This window comes from Rhinolophus sinicus, chromosome 3 (genome assembly GCF_057876585.1).
Source record: "Rhinolophus sinicus isolate RSI-liver-muscle chromosome 3, RSI-T2T, whole genome shotgun sequence".
NCBI lineage: Eukaryota > Metazoa > Chordata > Mammalia > Chiroptera > Rhinolophidae > Rhinolophus > Rhinolophus sinicus.
This window is the reverse complement of record NC_142503.1, coordinates 170,340,912-170,359,354: the sequence shown is the minus strand read 5'-3', so window position 1 is coordinate 170,359,354 and position 18,443 is coordinate 170,340,912. Positions and strand designations below refer to the sequence as shown.

The following is an 18,443-nucleotide window of genomic DNA, read 5'->3' as shown; positions in this document are numbered from 1 at the left end:
TTAGTTTCTCTCAAAACATTTAGTATTCTCTTAAAATAAAATCAATAGTACACGAGTCTTGAGAAAGTACCTGGTAACAGACTTTCTCGTGTGTTAAATCAACAAGATTTCTTAGAAATATATATTAGTTTACATGTTTTTAACATGTGTGAGATTTTCCTAAGAAATCTCTAACAGAAGTGAACTAAGTTTGAAACATTTTTTTTGTGTGTGTGTGCATTTAATATCTATTTTATGTACTAGGTTAGAGGTATTCCAGGCTTTAAAAACCAATACAAAAAATCATTTTGTGGATGCTGGACCGAACAGAATTTTGTTCTGTTGGATCTGGGATGTATTTTTGCAATTCAATAAAAACATCTTGCTAAATTAAACTCCTGTCTCCAGTATGAAACATTTCCCACTCTTTCTTTCAACCTGGACTTCCAGGTATAAAGATCTGCCCAGGTATGATTTGTAAGAATTGTGTTACCACCATCATTAGAAAGACACTGTGTGTTAAGTATATTTCTAGTGAGTGTGAGATTTGTATTCTTATTGCCCTTGCGTGCTGTTTCAAAGTATTCGCAGGGAATATATTTTAAAGCTAAATATTATTCATGTCCAAAATTTTAAAGCAATTCTCCAGTTAAAAAAAAAAAAGCCAAGTAAAAGATAATGTATAACCATTTTTCAATGCAAGAGAAAAAAAACTAAGCATCATGACAACTAAAAATAAACAGATTACATAATTCTATTTTCTGTCACTTGTTTAGAGCAATTTCATCTCAGTATTCAATAAACAAAACTGTCAGCTAAACTCTATAAGAACAGTTACAGTTAAAATCAGGGCAAATGAACATATGATATTAAATGATATTTTCTTCTTAAATTCATTCAACTCTATAAATAATAACACTAGTACAAATATTATTATTACCTTCTCATCTACGTCTTCTAAAGCTTTTCTGCATTCTTCCACCTGGGATTCAATCTCTGCGGGAACTATGGTGTACATTTCAGAATACTTGATTCGGAGTTTTTCCATAATATTTTCAAAAGTTAGCTTCCCTTTCTTAAAAATGCTTTGAAGCTCCTAAAAACATCAAGAGAGTTTCAATACTCACAGGGTGGGGGAAAAGCTTAACTCTAAAAATGAAAGCAAGCTTTCCAGCACACCCTTATGATTTAAATGAGCACATTTTGCATGACAAAACCTCACTATTGATACAAGATGATTAAGCCTGAGAGATACTCAGTTTGGTCAGATGATGCTTTCTAATTTGTAAGGATTAAACTTGATATCTCTTCATAGTGTCAAACCATTGTCCAGAAAAGACATTACAACATCTCTTGCTTCTAAAGTACCTCTAGGATTTAACTGTATCTCAGTTGCTGTCTTGATCTAAAAAGCTGCAAGTAGCAAAAAGTTTCAAAGAAGTTTTTTTTTTTGTTATTAACTTGTTGCCATTTCTGCTTCTTCCTACATTATCATCACAATGATTCAAGGCCACTAAAAGCCCTATGCTTGAAGCAGAAGTGTCTGCTTTCATGTAATTAGACAGCCCAGTAGAGCTCAACTTCTTTCAAACAGGAGGGTTCCAGTTCCATGCAAAGAATGCGGGTTTCAGGAGATAAAAGAAACCTGAACAAATAGTCCATTGGTTGTGGCCTAGAAACAAAATCTGATCTACGTTCTCCTGCACTAATTATAAAGGAGAAACTCATTTGTTTGGGAAAGTTTCCCAAAGATCAAGTGGAAAAATACTTCTTGACTTTGCTGTGGCTTTTTGGGGGTTTGTTTTGTTTCTACAGTAGCTGTTCAGTAGCATTAATTGTGTTAATGGATGAGTCACCACACTGAAGAATGATTACAATTTTGAATGACTCCATGATGTGTCACTGTTTTACTTTTCTTAGCCCTCAACAGAGAACAAATCTGGAGAAAGTTAAAGAACAATGCCATTCAGACAAAGGAGGAGTCTGAGGTACAGTGTCATCCTGTTTTATCTAGACCTAGTCTGGGAGTACAGGTCTTCATTCAGAGCTACACATATTTGGCTTCCCAAAGAAGACTGCTTCAGTGAGGGAGAGCAAGTTTCCTTTTTCAACACTGATAACCAAAAACTCTAATTACGTAACAACAGCATGCAACTTTTGAATAAACTTCTCAGTGTCATTTTTGCCTGTTACCATTGGACTGGAATGAGAAGAGATCATGCTGAAAAAATGAGTTCCCAAATGACATAGCCTCTGTAATACTGTAATATATGTTATATTGTATTATGTGTGTGTGTGTGTGTGTATGTGTGTGTGTGTATGTTTTGTCATCATCACTTGTTCCTAGCACAGCTTCTACAACTCTTGAAATTTCCTGGATAGGGGTGTGAGGAAGGTCTTTTGTTATTTATAACAAGTATTTTTCAACCTGAGTTTATGCCAAGAAGATGACTCTTGGGGGTAAGGGCTTGATTGCTTCAGGATGGGCGCTGGTTGCCAGAGGAACCAACCACTGCTTAGAGGGTTGAAACTTGCAGCTCCACTCTCCCAGGGGAGAGGGGCAGGAGGTTGTTAATCACTAACGGACAACGATTTAACCACTCATGCCTATATAATGGAACCTCCATAAAATCCCCTAAGCAACGAGTTTTGGAGAGCTCTGGAGTTAGTGAATACAACAGGGTGCTAAGAGCATGGCACACCCAGAGAGGGAGGGCATGGAGTTCCGCACCACTTCCCCCCATACTTTCCCTACGTATCTCTTCCATTTGGCTGTTCCTGAGTTGTATCCTTTATGATAAATTGGTAATAGTAAGTAAAGTGCTTTCCTGACTTCTGTGAGCCATTCTAGTAAATTTTTGAGCCTGAGGAGGGGATTGCCAGAACCTGATTTACAGCCTGTCAGTCAGAAGTACCAGAGGCCTGGGACTTGTCGTTGGCATCAGAAGTGGGGGCAGTCCTGTGGCACTGATGTTGGCCCTTAACCCAGGTGGTGGCGGGGTGGGGCAAAGAGCAGGTTGTCTGTGCTAACTCCTGGTAGCTAGTGTCATAATTGAATTGAATTTTGGATTTTAGGACACCCTATTTGTGTCTGGAGAGGTGAACAATAGGTTGGTGTAGGAAACACACACACACACACACAGTGTCAGAAATGTTGTTAAGTAAAAACAGTTCTACCCTGTCAGAGGGAAAATATTGTATCCCACTAAAGTGAGTTATCTAACATGCTACTCAAGAGTGGTCTGAAGCCTTTGTTCACCAAAGGCTCTTAAAATGTGGTTGAAAAAGGGCTGCTTAGTGTAGACTGGCCTCTTTGCCACCTGGTCTCAACCCTGTTCTCTGCTCTCAACCACACCAATCTTCTCCTGTGGCTCTGCCCACATCACGCCACAGGGCCTCCACAAGTGCTTTCCTCACTCCTGGACCTCTCCTTCCACCCCAGTCACTGAATGGCCTTTGCCCTAAGGTTCTGGATTCAAGACTGAAGACCTGTATCAGCCACATTCGCTAGTATTTCTGACTTACCTCAAATTGTTCTGCCTTTTGTGCGTGGTCTTGTAATTCCATATTTTGGAAAGAAGCTGTGGTCTGTTGAAATAGATTCTTCAAAGTAATTATTTCTTTTGTGAAAGAATGTCTTTCTTGGATTTCATTCTGCATCAATTCCTTATGTTTTTGAGCTTTCTGAAAAAGCCTAAAATATAGCATCAAAATAAAATTGTTCTTCTGGTCTTCTCTGAAATAGTTTTATTTTAGCAATTAATATGTCTGCATAGCTCACAAATGATATCTTTTCTGAGAGAAAAGCACCAGTTTCAATGATGTATACACTGCATATAGAAACATATATCAAATTCTATCATTCAATTAAAAACCTCTCCAAAATTTCATCCCCAAATATCCTCTTTTCACACTTTACATAACATTTGCCAACTCTATTCTCTTTTTCTCCACGGAATCTTTGAGTTCCACTGAACGTGACTTAGAGGTGTGAATGGAGACGGGTGGGTTCTTGGGGATAGACAACCCCCTTTTTATCTCAGCTGACCCCATTTATTGTGGATGTAACCACCACGTTAGTAGAGCAGTTTACATGGGTAAAATCTTTCCTGAGAGCTATTTGGTATCTCTAGCTTTAAATTTATTATATCCTTTAACCCAATGATTCTGTTTCTCAGCATCTTTCTCAATGAATTAACCACAGATGCAGATAGAGATGTTGGCCTAAGAATATTCACTGCAGTGTTTTTATAAAAATAAAATTTTTTTCATATAGTTAAAGGTTCTATATTAGGGGTTGTTCAGCAAGTTATGGTATATCCACATTGTAAAATACTGCACAGCTATGTTTTAAGGAGTACTTAATGAAATAGGAAAATAAACATGATATGCTCATAAATGATTCAGCAGAATATGAAACAGTATATTTACTTTGTTCACAACTTGCTTAAAAATATAATCATAGTAAAAAAAAGATGAGGAAAAAAGTGACTGGCAGTGGTTGTTGTTGAGGGGTAAAATTAAAGTTGGGTTTTATATTAACCTATAATTTTCTTCACTCTCTAAACTTCCTATAACATGTATGTATTACTAAATTAGAAAAAAGCAAACAGAAAAAGAAATTGAGGTGTATTCCCCTCCACAATACTAAGATGAAGAACGTGTGCTTGTTTGAATTACCATTGTTAATCTTTTCTTCCCTTTTACAACTATCAGTGTTGACTCAACTCAATTCTGTCATATCATTTGTGATTATTCTATAATATTTCTTTGTTCTTGAAATTCAGTATTTTCTCAATTTTAAACCTGAGTTGTCAAGCACATTTTCTGAATAGTTTTTCATAAATCTTACTTATCGCATCGTTCTTGCATGGCTGTAATCTCTTGAACTGCCGGAACGGTGTCCACAGCCCCTGAGCTTTTGGGAGCATTCTGGATGCTTTTCACACGCTGAAGAAGCAGGGTCAACAGTAGATGCTGCTTCTCCACATTCTCTTCATAATGGCTTAAACAGACTAGGAGCTCAGAGAGTTCCTCTGTGGTGGCTGCCTCTTTTGTTTTGGAAATTTCAGGGAGTTCTTCTTGAAGATTATCTAAAATAATTGCTTCTCGTTCAATCTAATTCAACGAACAAAAAAAGAGAGCTAAAATAAGTAAAATATACTCTTACCATTTCAGGACTGGAAACCTATCTTGGCAACCATAATGTTTGTGTCCTGGCTCTTCAAAGAGCTCTTGATGCCATATCCTATTTCAAAGTAATATATGTCTTTTTATATCTGGGAATATTATAACTCCGCTACCAGAATCCCATAGTTCCCAGCTATGGGTCATGAAGATGTGCGTTTAAAAGGAAGTATTATCGCTATGAACTGAAGGAAATGCTGTTGAATATTTTCATAAATAATTTTTTTTCTTCCGATTTCAGTTGCATAAAGCAATTATTTCCCCTGAGATACCGATAAGGTAGGTAGAACGAGCTCCACCAAACTGCATCTACCAAGTATAAGAGGTTGGGCAACTACTAGATAATTTTTCTGTGAGTCTTTTTTTTCCACATCTGATCCCTATATTCTTAAAAAAGTAAGTAAATCCAGTATCTCCTCATTACCCCTGACAGCTACACCAAGGGGAAAGCAGCCCGAATTACTGAACTAATCATGTATTTATTGACAGTTATGTGCAGAACCCAGTTATGGAATTTGTGCCTTGCCCCCTCAAACCTAAATTCAATTGGATTAGAAGTCCGGGCTTTTTTTTTTTCCCAACCGGGATTGAGATAAACTTCATACTGGGTCATTTTGCAGCCCCCTCGCCCAAGAACCAGCATGCAAAGAAAGGCATTGCTATATTGACAGAGGTACAGAGGTAACTGTACATCTAGGGTTTCCAGCATGAATCCAGCTTGAAAGAACTATGTCTGTAATCCAGGACATCTCTTGGTGCTTCTGTGCCCAGTGATAACCATAAATGGGCAACCGCAGCAATCGGGACCCAATAAGCGTAGAGCAACTAAAGGCTCTGACCTTTCCTGTCTCAGTTGTCCTAGTTCCCAAGTCCTGTTCCCTAGGATCACTTTCCAAAACAAACCACCTGCCTCCAAGCCCCTGTCTTAGGCTCTGCTGTCTGCTGTGAGACGGTAAGTGATTAAGAAGGGGAACACGGGAGCAAAGAATAATTTTCATTAGGACAATAATTTTACTCAAAAGCCAGGTAATTCTTCAACTTGTGAATGGATAAACAAACTGTGATGTATGTGCCCAGTAGACTATTTATTACCCAGGAATAAAAAGAAATGAACTACTGATACGTGCAGCAGCATGAATGAATCTCACGTGCATTATGCTTAGTGGAAAGAGACCAAAGCAGAAGGCCACAAACAATCTGAGTCCTTTTCTATGACATTCTGGAAATGGCAAAACCGATTAATGGTTGCCACGGGCTGGAGGTGATGGAAGGGGATGTCTATGAAGGGGCATAAGGGAACTTTTGGACGTGATGAAATTGTTTTAAATCTTGATTTTGTTGGTGGTCATGTGACTGTATGTGCTTATCAAAACTCAACAAACTTTATACCAGAAAGGCTAAAGACAGCCCCCAAATCAGTAAAATAGTTGCCACAAAGATTATGCATTCACCTTTCCACCTGGAAGAGGCTTTGCAGCCCCAGAATGATTTTCCGTGGTCACAGAATTCTAACAAAACTTAGGTTGGCCATCAATTATAAAGTAGAATCTAGACAGGGAGAAGAAACCCTAGTTGCACCATAAGTGAACACAGTGAAGGAGACTGAAAAACCTGTAACCAGCAGAAAGAAGAACCAATACAGAAAGACCTTTTGGACTTTTGGTACAAGGGAAAGAAGCCAGCTTTACACCTCCCGTTATCTTTGCGTATATGACTTTATTCTAGCAATTTATGGTCACTGAAGCATAGCATACAATGATGATTCTGAATAACCAGAAATGAGTAATTATATCAAGCAGATTCTGTTTAAGAAAACACAGAGGTAAGATTTTATGGGGGCGGGGGGTACAGTAAATCAAAATCTAAATTTCTTAATTTATCAATGTAAACAGAACATTTAAGTTTTCAAAAAGTCTACTTATGCAAAACCTTTATACCCTGAAGATACTGGATTATTGTATAACTACGGACATTTTCAAAACAGTAATCCATTATGTGACATATAAATTTACCAATCATGCTAACAGGATCTCGTACGTACAGGTCTTTAGATGTTATAATTTCATTGAATGGGTAAAAACTATTTTAAAATCTTACATCAATTTGGTATGTGTAAATATCATTCAAGTTGCTAGTTTAGAGGTTAAACACCAGAGTCTAATTTTGAATCCTGTTCTACCACTCACTTGTGAATTTGGGCAAGTTACTTAGCCTCACCTTCCTTACCTATAAAATGAGAATTATAAAAACATCTACCTCATAGGATTCTTGCAAAGATAAATGATAATACATGTAAAGAGCTTAGAACTATGCCTGACACATGCTCAATAAGTACCCATTAATTGTTAGTAGTTGTTTTTGTTATTACATGAGAACATTTGTTATTCTTTAAGAAACACATTTTGTTAGCAGATACTGTCAAATGCTTGTATGAAAAATTAAGCGTTCTAATAAATGGGCTATGAATTAATAAAAAATGATTGCAAATGGGTATATAGCATGAGAGAGACGATTCAATACAATACTGTACGGCTGGACTGCTGAAAATGAAGCACTTACTTCTTCACTGACAAATTTCCACTCCTGCTTCAGTTCTTCACACCACATCTCCCATTCTTTAGCAGCTTCCAGCAAACTCAGCCATTTGTCCCACAGAGTCGACATGGTTCTGAGCAAACATATTCCATCATTATCTGTGCAAGTGGGTCTCAGGTGTCTGAGGACCCGTCGTAGCTTCATTAACTCTTCTTTGGTAGATATAAGACTTGACACCAAGGCCTTAAGAAGAAAAGAAAAGGAATAGGAGGGATATAATGTCTATTAATTTTTCTGCAAGTTATAAACTATTTTAAATATTGAACAGTTAATGATTTTAAATCATCCAGAAGTATTACATGACCCATTATTTAGTCCTTTCGGAAGCCAATGAGACAAATGAGAATTATCTGCGTATTATTTTTTTGTACATGAATTTGGAACTATGGGGATTAACAATGGCCCATAAGCCATTTTTTTCCAAGTAAGGATGTGTTTTCAAAGGTAAATATCCAGAAATTTACTTTGTTCTTTTAATGTAAGTCTCATATTTTACTAGGTAGTTGATTTGCATAATGCTGTTATCAACTTCTGAGGCATTCTTTAGGTTTTTCATTTTTGTGTTTATTTTGGAGTAGATGTTAAGCAGAGATGATTTAAAATGTTCTCATCCAAATCCCAATAACATAATACCATAGATTCTAACAGATGAAAGCAAGCAAAAACTAAAATTGCTTAGTAATAGAGTATAAGAAGTAACCAGAATTTCAGCACTGAGAATAGTTGCAATAAATTCTTTGCCATTGATCCAACAACAGCCAACAAAATAATATGAAAAGTAAAGCTTTTGAAAGAGTGATCAATAGGACAGCATGCCACTGGGGTGAGGACTGTCCTGTGAACGTGACTGATCAAATTTCTCAGAACCATTGCTTCACGTTTCCCCTTGGCTTTTGGTTTCAGGAATTTTCTTGAGTGTACAGCTCAGGTTGAAGATTTCTGTGCATCATAACAGAGCACCATCCCCTGCGGCCTCCACCTGCTTTCTGCCCTTGTTTTTGCACACACTCTTACTGGAGATTAGCAAATATTATTACCTTGCTCTGTTCCAAGCGTTCTAAAGCTTCTTTGTAAGATACTGGCAATGGCGACATGGACTGCCCAAGAACTGCTTCCATGTGTATGAGGTTAGTGCCAAGTTCCTCTTTAATTTTTCTATAGCATTTGTAATTCTCGAGACACCTAGTGAGTTAGAAAAAAAAAGTGATATTAACTTTTGTTTAGTGCAAAACTTCTGAAATTCCCAGAATGAATTCTGAACATGTAAATAAAAACCAGAATACAATTATTTTTGCTATTCAGTGTATTTCAATGAAATTTTATTGATTACCCCCTCCTTACAGGGACCTGCATAAGACTTTTACTGCCAACTTCAACAGGCAGATAAGACTATTCTCAAAACACCTAAATTGGAAAACTGCATTCTTTAACATTGCTATTGAGGTATAAATTGGTACAATTCTTGTAGAAAACAATTTAGTCTTAAAAATGTTAATATCTTTTGACTCATTAATTCAACTTTTGCAATTTATCGCATAGAATTAATCCTAACACAGTATACGGAATTTATCCTAAAACTGATAAAACCTTTTGCATGTTTTACATATTAGACTATTAATTAACATGCAAAATTGAAACACTGTATATACAACAAAAGATATGGCTGAATAAATTATAACAATCCATTTTATAAAATATTATATAGCAATCGCAATTACTTTTAAGGAGTTTTTATTATAATAAAGGAAAAGAGCTCATGTTATATAAACAAGTAAAGGAAAAGACAGTATATATTTTATATAGTGTAATGTTATATATTTAAAAACACTATGAATACAGTAATGTACACAAAACATATAGGGCCTAAATCCCCCACTGAAATCAATTAAAAATTCAACATCAAGTATTTTTTTTAATTCTTAAAACACAGTAATAAACTGGCAAGGAATTAAGAAATATTCAGAGGCCCCAAACTAAGTAAAACTGGAAATACAGAGAAATAAAATAAGCTTTAGGACCGTTTTTCATTTTGAGGGTTATTTACCCGAGTTTCAGTTTTATTGACCTTCTCCTATAACACTGGGGCAGAGGGTAAAGCCTGTTGCGCATCCCAGTATGGGTGTTAATAGGATACACTTCTGTAAAGATATGTGTAACACATATAATTACAAAGGATCAACCTCCAAAACATAGAATAAATCCCTACGAATCAATAAGAAAAAGATGGACAACCCAATGAAAATTGGGTAAAGGCTTGAACAGGCATTTTTCAGAAGAGGAAATATGAACCAAGAAATACTCAAAAAGGAGGCTCAAATTCATTAACAGTAATAGAGAAGCAAATTAAAAGCACAATGAAATATCACTTCCACATCAAGTGTTGGCAAGAATATGGGACAGTTGAAAAACTAATATGCTTCTGGCTTCAGTAAAAATGGGTAAAATCATTTGGAATTTAAAATTTAAGGTGTGCATACTTTTTGATCCGGCAACCACAGTCCTAGGTATATATCCAAGGGAGGCTTTTGCATTTAAAAATGCTCCTAGTAGAACTGTTTGTGAATGTAAAAAGTAGAAACAACCAAATGTCTACCAACAGCTGGGTGACTGAATCTTACTACAGATAAGAACATGAATAAATTTCAGGATCGTAATGATGAGTTTGAAAAAAATAAAGTCAGAGAAAATACACAACATAAAAATGCAGCACAAACACACAGTGAAAATATTTTTAAAAGCACATAAAATATTTAGGATAGTAATTACTTCTGAGAGAAGAAGGAAGGAGCACACAAGAAAATTCAAAACTTATGTTTATCCTTGAACCTTTGGGTACAAGACTGTTGATCGTTATTCTTTATACCATATGAAGACTTTTATTAACATTCTGCTTGAAGGGGACTAACAGGTACAGAGTTATAGTTACAAACAACAAAAAATAAAAACATTCTGCTGCATGTAGTCAATATTAAATAAGAAATAAATACAATAAACAATTTGCTATGGTTTTCCTTAGTGAATTATTTTTTACTTTTCAACGTTTTCCAAATTATTTCTAATGTGTACATGTTGATTATAAACACATTTATATTTTATGTTCTTAACGCATTACCTTAAGAAAGCAGTACCTACCTTTCTATTTCAGCTTCCTTTACTTTGGCTGCCTCCCTCAGGGCTGAGTTCTTTGAAACTAATTCCTGTAAAGTACACTGAAGTTGTAGTTTGGCTTCAGGGCTGGATATGGTTCCCAATTTCTTGGTGAGGTCCTGGATGTCTGCTATTGCTGATTCCAATTCCTCTTGTTTCCAGCGAGGCATCTCCAGTGATTGTTTGGGATTATCCAGGTCTACTTTATGGGATGCAATGATGGCTTCAAGGGCAGTGACAATCCCCATCGCCTTGGTGACTGCCTCATGATAGCATGTCAGATTTTCATAAGCGCCATTTAAGACATTCTGGTGAATAGGAGATTAAATGCTGTGACAAAACTGTCAAACGTTTGGGATTGTTGTCATACCTGAATTTCTGTGGTGCATTCATAATATGTTTCTGGGTAATATAAGAGTTAGCATCTCATACTTTTAGTTTGACTGGTATTTTACTATGAATAATATTTTGTTTGCATAAAGAAAAATTATTTCCAGATTTGCTAGAAAATCAAATCTATACTCAAAAATACATATCATGAATCAGGTCTAATGACATATGTTCCTGCTCTAGAACTGTTTATTAGACCATGCGTTAAATAAAATAACTGAACATATTTAATGTAGATAGGCTTAATCAATATTTGTGAAAAAAGATGAAAACCCCTAAACGGTTTGTGTTTTTAAATTAATGGCTCTGCCACTAACTTTAGTTTTGAGCACATCCCTCAATGCCTCTAGACTTCAGTCTTCTCATTAAAATGACAAAGAGTTGAAATAACTTAGGTCCAATTCAAATCATATTATTTTGGGAATTATGTACATTGCTTCTGGAAAACGATACTAAAATCAAGTAGAGAAGGAGACAGAGAACAGATTGGTGGTTGCCAGAGATGGGGGTGGGGGTGGGGTGGTGAAATGAGTGAAGAGGGCGAAATGAGTGAAAAGTTATAAATTTCCAGTTATAAAATAAATAAGTCATGGGCATGGAATGTAAAACATGGTGACTATAGTTAATAACACTCTACTGTATATCTGAAAGTTGCTAAGAGAGTAGGTTTTAAAAGTTTTCATCACGAGAAAAAAAAAATTCTATAACTCTGTATGGTGACGGATGTTAACTAGACGTGTGATCATTGTGCAATATATATAAACATTGATAGAATCATGTTGTACACATGAAACTAATATAAAGCTATATGTCATTTATACCTCAATAAAAAAGTGGAGAAGTACTCAATTTGCTCAATATTTGTTAAGTATCAATTTAAAGAACACATTAGGATTCATAAAATGACTTTACATTTCTATAGCATTTAGACCTACCAAAATATTGCAAATATAGTATTATTTAATAACTCTTTGAATTAACGAAGGGAGTTAATTTCCCCATTCTATAAATTTAATGTGACAATTGTGAAAACACAGTGAAAGGCATTCTATCTGCTAAGCACAGTGTGTTCCAATGCAGCCTAAGATATCTGCTCTAATTGCAGGAAAGGGGGGAGTATGTTGGCTTTGCTCTGCAATAGAGGTCAGTAAACTTTTCCTGTAAATGGTCAGATTAAATATTTTAGGCTTTGCAGGCCTTCTGGACTATAACAACAACCACCACTCAATCCTTTTGTTGTAGCACGGTAGCAGCCACAGACAATCCACAAAAGAATGGGGCAGGGCTGTGTTCCAATAAAACTTTATTTACAAAATCAGGCGCTATGGCAGATTTGGCCCGTGGGCCTTAATTTGATGACCCTTGCTCTAAAATCAGATTGTTACTGTTGCACAGCCTGAGAAAACTGTTGATGTTTCTGAACTTCAATTTCCTTATTAATAATAGCACTCACCTCATTGAGTTACTGAGATGATTAAAGGTAAAATATCAGCAAAGTTCCTAGACATTGTAAGTTCTAAGTAAATGTTAGTTATTATTTGGTGTTCTTTTCTCTACACCATATTTCTTCCATTTTGCCCTACTAGTTCTAAAAAACAAAAACAACTTTGTTCTAAGCTCCACAGATGCTACCAGGGATATAGAAACAAGGTGTCAAACTCGTCTTTTTCCAACCTATTTATTTAGTTTATTTAGTTTTAGCACCATGTTTAGATGTAGAGTGAATTAGGATTATAAATGGGCCTTTGCAATTTTTTAAATGGCTATTCTCCTATGGAGAATTTTCCTGCAGAACCTGTAGTACCCTCCTTGAGAAGTGCAGATACTAGGTAATTACAGCAAAACATAAAATCCTTGAAATAAAAATGGATGCATTAATAATTTAAAACTTTCAAAAACTTACTGTGCGCAAATCAATGCTTGTATTAAGCTGCATGTAAAGGTCTTCAATGTCACATAATTTTGTCTCCACATCACTAGCTTCAGAAGAGTTTTCTTCTTTTTGCTTCTCAGTAACAGTTACAGCTTTAACACTATACATTTCTGCCTGAATTTGTTCTTGAAATGCTTCACAATTATCCATTTCATGTTGAATATGTTCAGCTTTCAAATTTATAAGTAAAGGCTGCTGTAACTGAGATTTTATCTGGTTCAACACATGTAAGAAATTTTCTAGTTTGTCCTGAAAATCCTTTTCATCCATTTCTTTTGGTTGGGATTCTAGTACTATGTTTTGCAGAACCTTGTGTAATTTATCATGTTCTTCTGCATACCGCTTTATTTGTAGTATTTCTTTCTCTTTGAATGAGTCACCAAAGGCCTTATTTTCACTTAATGTCTTTATTATCTCATAATTCAAGCACATGGCTTTCTCGATTCTCTGATTCAAAATTTGAGCATTGAGCAGACTGCTTTCTGGTGAAGTATTAGGGGCTTTTAGCACTGCTTCGGCCCTGTTCTTAATTTGCAGATCCATTGCCCTCAGTTTACTTAGTGATGCTTGATATTTGCCATATTCTGCCATAAATGTGTCTAACTGCTTAATTTTTTCTTCAAGTTCCTTTTCTTTTTCAAATACTTGGGATTGTAATTGGTCCAGTTGGGAACAATCCCAGTTGAGTCCCATGTAGTCAAACACTTCTTTGAGTTTCAATACTTGTAGGATGCTAGACTGAATTCCGGTGAGGTGGTCTTTCAGACTATAGAACTCCTCTTTAACGTCCTGATTTATTTCTTGATTTAGCAGCAGTTCGCTGTGCTGGATATTATCAAGTTCCTTCTGAAGCACAGATGTTTGTTCATGGAATTTTCTGGAAAAATTTATCTTGTGTTCTACTTCATTACATTTATTCTGAATGAATCTTTGTGTTCTGTTGGCTCTAGTCTTAAGATTTTTCAATTGATCATCCAGAAATAATCTTTCAAACACACTTAGATCCTTGCAAACATTTGTTAGTTCCTGAAGATGTGTTGAGATTACACTCTCAATTTCTTGCAATTCCTTCTGAGAAGTCCTCAAAATGACATGCTGCTGTTCTAGTTCAGCCTCTGTGGAGGTTGTTTCCATTTTGGGAATTGTCAGTGTTTCATTTCCTTGGAGGGAAAGCTGAACCTTCCCTATTGCTGCAACAAACTTGCTTCTTTCTTCCAATTTAAATTCTAACAGCTGTGATCTTTGAGTTGATTTTAAAATGAGCATTTGGCATTGATTTTGTAAGTCCTGTAGGAGGTTATTTAAATCTTCACTCTCATGTGCTGTAAGGTTGGGAATATTTTCCTTGACCTCTTTAACCAATGACTCCACAGCCTGCTGCTTATCCAGAATGCCATCGTGTGTCACTTTGCACTTTCTGATCTGGGCAAGAATGTCGTCTGGGAGAAGGGAAATGGTAGGAGTCAGTTCCCCTAGCAGATTTTTGACCCATAAGAGAGTCTCTTTCACCTTGTTCCTTATTTCACACTTCTTGATCTGATTTTCTACCTCTGTGTTTAATGACTCCAATGCTTCCAACTGCTTCTGCAAATTATTTATTTCAGCTTCCAAAATCTTCTTTTCATTTTCTCCCCAAATCCTCTTCATCTGAAGTTCAGCCCGCCCCTTTAAAACAGAAAACCTATGCTCGACAGCCTGGAGTTCAGTGGCCAAGGCAACCACACTTGGGTTCCCTTCCTGCTCTTCTGGAGAGCTCAGTCTTAACTGGAGACACTGCTGCTGCTGCTGCAGAGAAACGTCAAGGTCTTGGATGCTAGTCATGAAAAACGTAAACTCCTCATGCTCCTCTGCTTGCTGAGAATACTTCTTTTGAACCAGTTGTTCCACTTGTTCCCATCCGTGGTCAAGTTGCTTGATCTGGCTTTCTAGCAACTTCTTATCCATGTCAGTCAGGGAATTTGCTAAATTTTCCCATTCAATTTTCATCTTGCTTAAAGAATCTTTTTCCTTTTCTATTGATGCCAGCAATTTCTGAATTTTGGCCAGATAGGCTGCACTATCCAGTGGTCCCCTAGAAAAAGAAGAAAAATGGAGCTTGTTAATATTTGTTATATATCAACACAGGTTAGATGTCATTAAAAGAAATTAATTCTGCTTTGAATTCATGTAAGAGTAGATTAAGTTGTCTATAAGAGCATTTTGTCCTTAAGATAAAATCAGAATCATGCTTACTGTGGTTTTCAATTAGTTTGTGACAATGTAGAAGGCTCACCTACAAAATGAGTACCATAAAAATTCAGAACCACAGGAAAGGAGTGAAGAGTGAAGGCACAGTGTATGTAAAAGTACACGGTAACCAGTAAAGTACTTGCACAAAGGTTAGTCTAGGACTAAGAGAAGTTAGTCAACAGCCAACCTCTTTGTTATCTTCTTTCCAATATTAATGATAAAGACATTGACTAAGAAGATATAAATCATCAGGCTGATCTTTTGAATATAAAAGTTTTCTCATGGGGTATCACTGAAACAAAACCCCATTTATACATAAGTCTAAAAAAAACCTTTTTAATAATAAGAAAATGTTTACACATTAAGACTATCACCATTTGCCATCATTTTCAAAGCCAAAAGGAGTACATCATTTTAAAAGAAACCATTATGATACATATACATTAAATATATTCCAAACTATTTAAACCAATTATGCTGCTTATAACCAATTGCATATATAAATGTTTATCTCCACCCCCATAGTTTAGAACAAATTCTTGACAAAAAAGAATTCCATAGGCGCGGCTGGATGGCTCAGTTGGTTAGAGCTCGAGCTCTGAACCACAGGGTTGCCAGTTTAATTCCCCCATAGGCCAGTGAGCTGCACCCTCCACAACTAGATTGAAGACAACAAGCTGCCCCTGAGCTGCCAAGGGGGCAGCCAGATGGCTCAGTTGCTTAGAGCGCAAGCTCTTAACAAGGTTGACAGTTCAATTCCCGCATGGGATAGTGGGCTGTGCCCCCTGAAACTAGGACTGAAAACAGCGACTGGACTTGGAGCTGAACTGCGCCCTCCACAACTAGATTGAAGGACAATGACTTGGAGCTGATGGGCCCTGGAGAAACACACCGTTCCCCAGTATTCCCCAATTAATTTAAAAAAAAGAAAAGAAAAAAAAAAAAGAATTCCACAGAACTTAAACCTATTTTGCAGATATAGTGTGAATTAACTGTTTTGACAAATTAATTTTTAAAATAATACAATTTAATTGTAAAATTAATATAATGTACATTTTTTTTTGTATGAAACCAGAGTTTTCTTCAATGGCTTACATATAGAATTAATTTCCCACACTGTAGTATTAAAATCATAATGCTGTTCACAGTATAAACTCTTACAACCTTGGGCTTGTTCAAAGTAGTGGTTGAATAAAATGTGCTTGAATAAAATGAATGCAAGTCCTAAATTCTTACACTTACACTTTTAGACTTTCCTTTTCTGTCAACAAGGCTTTCATCGAGGATTCAACTGCAGCGAGCTGTTCCTGAAAAGCTTTCAGGAGACAATATCGGCTTTCTTGCTTTTTCTTCAAAGTAGTAAGTGCCTGAAGCAGATTGTCCAAGTGCTGCACTGACTTCCTCGTATTGTGGAGAGCCAAGGCATCTGTTTCTGTTTTGTTGAAATATTCAGTTTGTTCCTGTGGTTCAATGGCGGCTTTCTTTGCTTCCAGTTGGGTATGCAGTTCCTAAAAAGAAGTTAAGAAATCAGTAGGTATATATTCATTCATTCATTCATTCATTCACTCATTCATTCATTCTCTTGCCTGTCCTTGTTCCTTCCAATAACAAACTCTACCCCAATTTGTTTTAAATATTTCATTTGCACATAGAGCAACTTAAATCCTGATATTTAAAAGATTTTTCCACTAGAATTATGTTAAAAATCTAGACTGAAACTCACAATTGATCTATTATTTAATAGCAGTTAGGTCACCGTATTGTGTTAAAAGTTTCTGTAATGTCAAAAGAAAGATTTCTCTTATTTTTATTATTTACATACATCACCCCCTTTCATGTTTTAGATACATGTTTACTGTTACATAAACTTAGTTAAAATTGTAAGGGTCACTTAAAAAAATATGACCATGTATTGTACTTTTAGATTACTTTACATAGCTGTAAGTACATAAACACATAAACACCGCTATGTAAACACAGCTGTAAAAACAGTACCCCATAATATTGATAATTAGAAAAAATAAAAGGAATTTGTCAGAATCAGAAGAATACCTATGACTAAGAAAAGGCATGACAAGTCAGAATCTTAAATTTTGTTACTGAATAAGTAAGTTTTTAGGAACTTTGTAAAAGAGAAAGAACACTAATGTTCATTAAACTCATCCACTTTTTAAATGGAAAGTTATACAACTTACTGATTAGTACATAATTATATAGTTACCAAACTGATCATCAGGCAAAGGTTAAATAAGACTTTTCACTCTGCACAAGCTTTTGGTAATTAAAATATATTGTATTGCACTGGATAAATGATGCAATCATGTCGTCAGTGTGTTTATTTCCATACCTCTATCTCTTTGAATTGTTCATTTCTTAACATAACATCTAATTCTAAAGGTTGATTTTGCAGCTCATTGACTTTCTGCTCATCTTCAGTGTTTTTCATGCTTTCTTGAACATTGAGAGAAAGTTGTTTTGACAAAACCATTTCCACAGCTGAATTCTGAAAACATAAAAAGATTAATTGCTAAACAGTCTACCTTCCAAATAAAGAATTTTTACTTTTCTTGATGAAAGCATCACAGTGTCTATTTACTCAGATAAAAGACTTTTTAAAAAAGTACATTGAACACTACCAAAGATAATTTTTCCACACAATATTTATTGCCAATATTGATATTTCAAGAAAAATTAAACTTTTTTGACAAGATAGTATAGGATGTAGCAATGCTCAATTACAGAGGCATACTCCATATAGTCAAAGAAAGAAAACAGCTATGAAAAAAGGAAAAGTTCCAAAGTGTATACTTAGTATTCACCAAGATGCAGAGGGCAGGGCAAATAATACACAATGTTACCTATTGTTAGTTTAAAATAATAAGTGGATAAATGGAGGAGGCACCAAGATTTCATGATATTAAGAATGACTTACGCCTTAAACCAATCAGTAGTAAGAATTCCTACCTGGGTAAGGCAGAACAGG

At 35.7% G+C, this 18,443-nt stretch overlaps 1 protein-coding gene across 6 annotated transcripts in view; it reads right to left on the bottom strand.

Annotated features, from left to right (window-relative positions):
* The window catches only part of SYNE2 (spectrin repeat containing nuclear envelope protein 2), a 280,114-nt gene that overhangs the window by 116,304 nt on the left and 145,367 nt on the right, over positions 1 to 18,443 (bottom strand). For all 6 annotated transcript variants that reach the window (XM_074327378.2, XM_019733404.3, XM_074327380.2 and 3 more), the window contains exons 46-54: positions 17,808 to 17,963; positions 16,703 to 16,968; positions 13,202 to 15,302; positions 10,894 to 11,216; positions 8,799 to 8,943; positions 7,726 to 7,944; positions 4,832 to 5,097; positions 3,505 to 3,673; positions 920 to 1,075 (exon numbers count right to left, since the gene is read on the bottom strand). In XM_074327378.2, the coding sequence (XP_074183479.2) occupies positions 920 to 1,075; positions 3,505 to 3,673; positions 4,832 to 5,097; positions 7,726 to 7,944; positions 8,799 to 8,943; positions 10,894 to 11,216; positions 13,202 to 15,302; positions 16,703 to 16,968; positions 17,808 to 17,963 (3,801 nt within the window). The remainder of the gene's footprint in view (positions 1 to 919; positions 1,076 to 3,504; positions 3,674 to 4,831; positions 5,098 to 7,725; positions 7,945 to 8,798; positions 8,944 to 10,893; positions 11,217 to 13,201; positions 15,303 to 16,702; positions 16,969 to 17,807; positions 17,964 to 18,443) is intronic.